General features: G+C 43.8%; 1 protein-coding gene across 1 annotated transcript; it reads right to left on the bottom strand.

Annotated features, from left to right (window-relative positions):
* Positions 1-1,612: 1,612 nt before the first annotated feature.
* Positions 1,613-6,410, bottom strand: LOC125552106. The gene is made up of 10 exons (XM_048715584.1): positions 6,153-6,410; positions 5,912-6,007; positions 3,771-3,855; positions 3,092-3,213; positions 2,946-2,970; positions 2,788-2,871; positions 2,643-2,672; positions 2,442-2,547; positions 2,241-2,305; positions 1,613-1,935 (listed from the first exon to the last, which is right to left on the bottom strand). Exons 1-9 carry the CDS (start codon positions 6,246-6,248, stop codon positions 2,242-2,244), a joined length of 708 nt encoding a protein of 235 aa, XP_048571541.1. The 5' UTR covers positions 6,249-6,410; the 3' UTR covers positions 1,613-1,935; position 2,241.
* Between the last annotated feature and the right edge of the window lie 409 nt (positions 6,411-6,819).

Here is a 6,819-nt window from a genome sequence, read left to right as displayed (position 1 = left end):
GCTTCTCCCAGAATCGCCGCTTTATATTTTTTTTACAATCCTATCTAGTTAAGGTCTAATCAGCTAGGATTGTAAAAAACATATAGAGTGATGATTCTGGAAGAAGCTGGGAAGGGGGACGATTCTGGTAGAATCGCCCAAAAAAACTGGCCCTAAAGCCTACTCTCGGTGGTCAGGGTGTACATGCTGGAGCAGATGAGCGTGGGTGATGAGAGGTCAAGTACGATGGAGTGACCACCAGGAAGGACGAGAGAGTTATCGTTTTTGCCGAAAGAAGGAAGAAATTAGTAGCAGGGGCCATGGAGTGTCGGACGTACGTGCGCCGGAGATGACGGGTGACCGCTCATTCATTTCATCTCACCGGCCAGGTCAGTCAGTCACCACGTCTACTGCCGCAGCCGCGGCATTGAATTGAAGGGGGGACGGAGCAGGTGACGGAACGGCCCGCTACGTACACGCTGCGGGTCCAGGCGCATGCAGTTCCGGACGCAAGGCGATGAGTGACGGCGTGAAGAGGAGAGAACAGCAACGCAAGGACGAGGCAGATGGACAAGGAGTCAGGGTCGGGCAGGTACGCACGCTGACTAGTGACGACTCGGGGAGGCGTACTGGCCGCGTGGCCGTAGCACATCATATGCACATACGGGGCAAGACAAAATTTGCAATCGATCGAGACTTTGCTGCAGCTCCCTCGTTAACAGGTCGCTCGCCTTCTCCACGGGCCACGTCTCGGCCGCCCACCAACTGCCCCACCAACCTGCAGTTGTAGGGGACTCAAGTACTCCACAGTCCATACACACACTAGGCTAAAGTAAAACCTGGGTGGGGTAGTAGATGGCACAGCCTAATGCTCAACCGTACTACTCCCTCCTTTCCGGTTTATAAGACTCAATTCAAAAATCTCACCAACCAAGGTAGATGATGAATGATGAAATATTTTTTGTAGTTTGCAAAAGTACCCAATTAATGCTCTTATTTTCCTTAAAAGATATGTTTACGAATGCATTAATTGCAGTGCATGAATGCATAAAGTGCATGCATTGATCAGTTTTCTCGTAATACTTGCATGCAATGATTTAATGCACCTTGAAGTCTGAACATGTGACGGGAAACAATCAAATTGAGCCTTATAAAACGGAAAAACTAAAATTTTGAGATAAGCCCTATAAACCGGAAAGGAGGGAGTAGTACAAAATATCCCTACATCCTCATCGTTTAAAGTGGAAGAAAATCGAGCTCGCCGGCGATACGGCGCCGGCGAGCGCTCCTCTTTCTGCCCATATGCACAGTCATCATTTCGCCCGGATCCTGGACAGCGACCATTCAACAGCATATATATGCATAGCTAGAAGAGGATGGGCGCGGCGCAAAGCACCTTTCCCGCCAGGCAACCCAACAAAAGCCAACTCGCATTGCTGTTGCTGTGCGGCGAGGTCTTTTTCCCAACAGTTTCCCAACTGCCAGGGGCAAAACATACCACATCGAGACCGGGCAATGAACCCATAACAGCGATGGACACTGGCCAGTCCCGTCCATCAAAGAGATCAGAGTGCCAGGCACATGCCCAAGTCCTGCTGGGGCCATCATCACATCAAAACTATTTCACAATCTATGAGACTGCAGGCATTGCTGAATAAATTCCAGTTGGTCCATGAATACCATCTCAACAACAACATAATACTATATCAGCTGTGCATATCAAATGCCATCTACATGAGCTATAAACGCAAGGAAGAATCGCATCAATAACCGCCCCTATCCAATTTCAATCAACCTTAATTATGGCATAAACTCATTGCCCTATGTATAGATTTTGTACAACCTGTCCCCCATGGATCAATACAAGCTGCAGCCAATGTCCGGACCAATGGAAACAAACAACAAGCACCGCCTGCGCTGTCAGGTCAAAATGCTAATATATGGGAGGTGCAAGCCCTGAATCAAGAAATAATCAAGAGATACATCAGAGTCAGTATGAGCTTAATTCATGTGAAAGAAGAATGAGAAACAACATATTGCCTAATAAAGGCTAAAAGGCGTATCAATTCTCAATAGCTTTGGGTAAACTGGTTCGTGCACTAAAGCTAAGTACTCTGCAGAACATGAATAGCAATATGATTTAATATTTTTTATGTAGCAATGTCTCCACGCTAATCCTCTATCTATGTCTACAACATGTCTAGCAATGAGCATCTCAACGAGAAGAACATGGAATATTGCAACAGAGAACTGCAAATTACCTCAGGACAATATAACCAGTCCAAGATATATCGACGCACAGAGAAAAATAAATGAGATGAATCCCCTGAAACAAAGAGTATCAATTGTTAATGAATACAAAAGTTCTTAGTGTCAGGATCACCTTCATACAATATCATGGAAACAAGGAAAACATGCTCTCGAAAATGAAAACATGGAAAAGGCTGAATCGCATAGCATACCATATAACACCCCATCCAACGCCATTGCAAGGGCAAGGGCAGATTTCAGCAAATTTCTCAGCATCACTTGAATTCACTCTTCGGGATATGGTGTCATCATAGATATCTACACAATTCAACGACATTTAACTTATATATACAGTCTGCAACTCACTGATTGCTCTAACATGAAATTACAAGGAAAAGGTTGCTGTTCCTTACCGTAAACTGAAAATAAGCTATTCATAACACCTGTGCATGCAAACAAACATAAGAACACATTTACAAATATAATCATTTTTATCCCAGAAACCCTGGGTGCAAAATAAACTAAAATAATATAAGCACAGGGGGTCTAAGCACTCACCTATGAATAGAATAACATACTTCAGAACATGGAAAGTTGTAAATTCTTGTATAACCCAGACAACAGCAATGAATATGATGAAACCTGGAAAGTTATATTGTAAGTAGCAGGCTGCAGAAGGAAGTTCTAAATGAAGATGGAGTCATAGTTATGCATACCAATGCAGAGCCAGCGCAGAAACCACTGCATAATTCAATTAATAGATTGTAATACTTTAGTAAATCATCATTGTTAATGATTAAAGCAAGTGGGAAGAAACAAATGAAGGAAATCAACAGATGTAACAATAATTTCGCAAACTTACATTTTTGGCAACAAAGAGAACAATAATTAATGCAAGTATGAAGCAACCAGCCGCAATTCTTGTAGCTAGGAGATGTGTAGATGAAAGTATGAACACCATTCCCCAAAATGATGAACCCAGATCTGCAATTGAAACAAAACAGTAGCACGAAATAAAAACCAAAGTACTAAAATAAGAACAAGTGGGAAATGACCAATAAATCATTACAGAGAATTCAAAGTATGTATTTGAGCTTCTTGTTTGAAGGCATGAAAAGAACGATAAATTATAAAAAATAGTCATAAGTCATAAGAACCTAGGGAATTTGATAAGACTGCACATGAGTCTTACGGAGAGATCGTTTAGTTATTTATTGGTCCAAGAGGTTCACCAAAATCAATCTCTCAATCAGGGAAAGAAACAACCATAGGTATTTCAGTGACAAAGGCTGTGTTTGGCATTGCATTGGATAATGAAGCCCAGTTTTTCCAATGAGCTTCTATCTATTTTACCGTTTGGCTAACCAATGTTTTCCTGCTTCCGTGGCTATTCTCCCGCGGTAGAGTATAAAATTAGTTCAGCACAACACAGTTCGGCAACCGTAAACTGAACTAAAGAACCCACTACTTTCACTTTTTTGTTTGTGTTATTGACAAGACTTGTATAAGGCAGAGGGAGGGGATGAGTAAGTGCTTTATACATCCAGCAGGCAAGATTATCCAGTAAATGCCACCGCGAGTTTGTGTAACACCACCCTCATTAGCATGGACCTGCATGCCCTCAACCTGCAAAAGCCAATTAGATTGAAATATTATTATCAGCCTGTCAGTTTCATTAACGAACGAAAACATAAAACCGCATGGCTACGTAAGAAAAAAAATCCAATCCAAACATAGAAAGAGACTAGATATTTTTGCACCTACATTTCAGAATTGAAGGACATAGACAAGGAACTCAGAAGATGCCTTTTAAATGTTCTACGAAAATTTAGTAATCATCATTCTTGTCTTAACTATGGGGCTGTCCAAAAATAAAACCAACACTCTCCGGCAATAAATAACTGTTAGTTCAACAAAGTATGTAGTATCGAGGAAAAGAGGAAATAATAAAGATAAACAAATATTGCCATGTCACAAATTAAGCAATAATAATAACCATAAAATAAGCCGTGGATTGTTCTAACCCAATGGCGATTCAACTCCGATGACCACTAATTAGAACTTCCAATTCTACCCATGCCGATATCAAAATACACCAAACAGATGTTTTCATGCACCCATATTTTACACCTAATCCTGCAGTTGTCTCTCTAGTTGCGTCTGTGGAAACAGATGCATGTCCTGCGACCAGTGGCGGTGCCAGCACCAAAAAGCTGTGGGTTCAAGTGCCCTAATCTCTCCAAAATATCCTAATTTTTGCACAAATATGAATAGAACTAAGCTTGCAATCAAACAAGCTGACCCCACAGAGTAAACATAGAAACGCCCCCTGCCTGCGACAACGCACTTAATGCCTGCTATATAGGAGCCATTAATCTACACGACTAGTCCATTTTAGCGTTGTAGCACAAGAAAATGCCAAGAGAGTATACATTCTCCAGAAAAAAAATACAATCTTTCACCAAAACTCCTCACTTGAAAATGGTGCTAGTGGAGGCTATCAGTCGTAGGTCTTTGATGAAATCTCTCATTTTGGAAGATTGCAAGAAGAATGCAAAAAATCACAATTTCATGGTATATAACCATGTAGTACCATGCAACCAAAAAGGTGCTATCACATTATTCTGTATGGAATCCATCATCGCTAAATTTCTGAAAGGAAGACCTAAATTTGAAAATTAAAGGACAGAGCTTGATAAGTAACGCAGAATGCGCCTTCTAAATGTTCCAAAATCAGTAATCACTGTTCTTATCTTATTCTTACCTCTAGGGTTGTCCACATACTGAATCAACGGTCTCCAGCAATAAATATCAGTTAGTTCAGCTAAGTTTTGAACATGGAAGAAAAAGAATAGACAAAAACAAATATTGGGCACAACAAATTATGCAATAAATGACAGAATAGATCAACGGCGATACAGCTCCTCTCTTGCGGGTAATGACGGTACAACTCCTCTTTTTATTGCGGGTAATGGCGAGACAACTCCGATGACTACTAATCAGAATTTCCAATTCTGCAAATGCCTACATCAAAATACACTAAACAGAAATTTTCATGCACTTGTCCCTTTAGCTGCACCCGCGGAATGCAGATGCATGTGGTACTTCACATGCTGCGCCAAGCCGCCAACAATGTGAGCGAAGATCCATTCACGCAACTGCTATCACCGAGTCACTAATCTGCATGACCAGTCCATTTTAGCACTGTGGCATAAGAAAATGCCCAAGACAGCACACATTCTCCAGAAAATTAGCATCTTTTGACCAGAATCCCTCACTTGCAAATTGTAGTTAAAACATAAAAGGAGCAGGAAAAAAGGGGTAGGTGCCTTGGATACCCCTGTTATCGGAAGAATGAGAATATTCATACTTTCATGATGTGAACTACTCCATGTGACGAAGAAAGGAAGAAAAAAGCAAACAGTTAAAAGGCGCTATCACATTGTGCTATGGAATCCATCATCCGAACTGGTGTGGATTGGCCACCCACTTGGCTACTTTTGCTTCAAAGTGCTAAATCACCTAGCTAGCAGTAGCAGTACCAACCCAAAATGGTGGGTAAATAACTCCATGGCTGCTGAGATTGCAGTGCACAGCGTCGTACAGCTTAAAGCGTCGTCAGTGGCCGCATTAGAAAAAGGAAAAAAAAACAGATCGGTAACTGGGAAAATGGTGGGCTTACATCTCCGCAGGTGAGCTTGCAGGCGAGGGCGTGGCTGGTCTCGTGGAGGAAGACGGTGATGAGCTTGAAAGGCGTGAGCAGGAACGTCCTCCACAGCTGCACACAAGGAACCCCAAATCAGGAACTCCCCGCCACTTGCGCAACCCCGTGCAAACACGACGGCGGCGGCCGGCCGCTCCCTCGAACAAAAAAGAAAAGAAAAAAGATGGCGGCGGGTGGGTCAGCGGCGGCGGGGGCTCACGGCGAGGATGACGACGGTGGAGACGCCGACGGCGGCGATGAAGACGACCTGGTTGTGCTGGCAGCAGCCCTGCAGCTCCCAGTTGACGTTCACCATCCTAGGCCCGGCGCAGATCTGCCGTCGCCCTCGCCGGAGCGAAAAGAGAAAGGGGGAAGGGGAGGGGAGGGGAGGGACGAGTGCACGGGGAAAATGGGAACTGTTAGAATTGGCCGGTGAAACGTGCCCGCACAGAAACCGAGGGCCTGGACCTGGACCTGGACCTGGCCGCGGACGAAAGGAAAGAGCGTTTGCGCGTTCGTTGGGCCGGACCCGGAGGAGAGCGTTCTCACTGGTCTACGGGTGGGTGGTGCGTCGTCTAGCCCAGCAATAATTGTTGCTAATCTGCTGAGTGCTGAGGAGTACGCTTGGTGATTAAAAGTGAATAAATTTTCCTCACTTTTTTTTTAATAATGAACGAATGAATCCAAGGCTCCAGCAGCGGTCGAGGTGGCGGTGGGTGAAGTGCGCGAGAGACGACTCGGGTCTGACCGAGTCACTGGCTGGCTCGCTTCTGCTAGAGTACTTGTCTACTTTTGGTAGGTGGCAACCGTGTCTCTTCCTGCAGTTTCTTTCTCTAGGGTTTCTTTCTTTCGGAGCTGCAAGTGTAGAACGCAAGAGTCGCATGAGT

Source organism: Triticum urartu, chromosome 4, assembly GCF_003073215.2.
Source record: "Triticum urartu cultivar G1812 chromosome 4, Tu2.1, whole genome shotgun sequence".
Classification (NCBI taxonomy): domain Eukaryota; kingdom Viridiplantae; phylum Streptophyta; class Magnoliopsida; order Poales; family Poaceae; genus Triticum; species Triticum urartu.
Note: the sequence above shows the minus strand (reverse complement) of the source record. Positions and strands in the feature narration are given on the sequence as shown.

Bases quoted from the DNA above. Each gene is read 5' to 3' on its own strand.
- LOC125552106 (XM_048715584.1), bottom strand. From the start codon at position 6,248: ATGGTGAACGTCAACTGGGAGCTGCAGGGCTGCTGCCAGCACAACCAG. The intron at 2,971-3,091 runs GTAAGTTTGCGA...TGAATTATGCAG, and splicing joins TTCTCTTTGTTGCCAAAAAT to TGGTTTCTGCGCTGGCTCTG. The intron at 2,872-2,945 runs GTATGCATAACT...ATAACTTTCCAG, and splicing joins TCTGCGCTGGCTCTGCATTG to GTTTCATCATATTCATTGCT.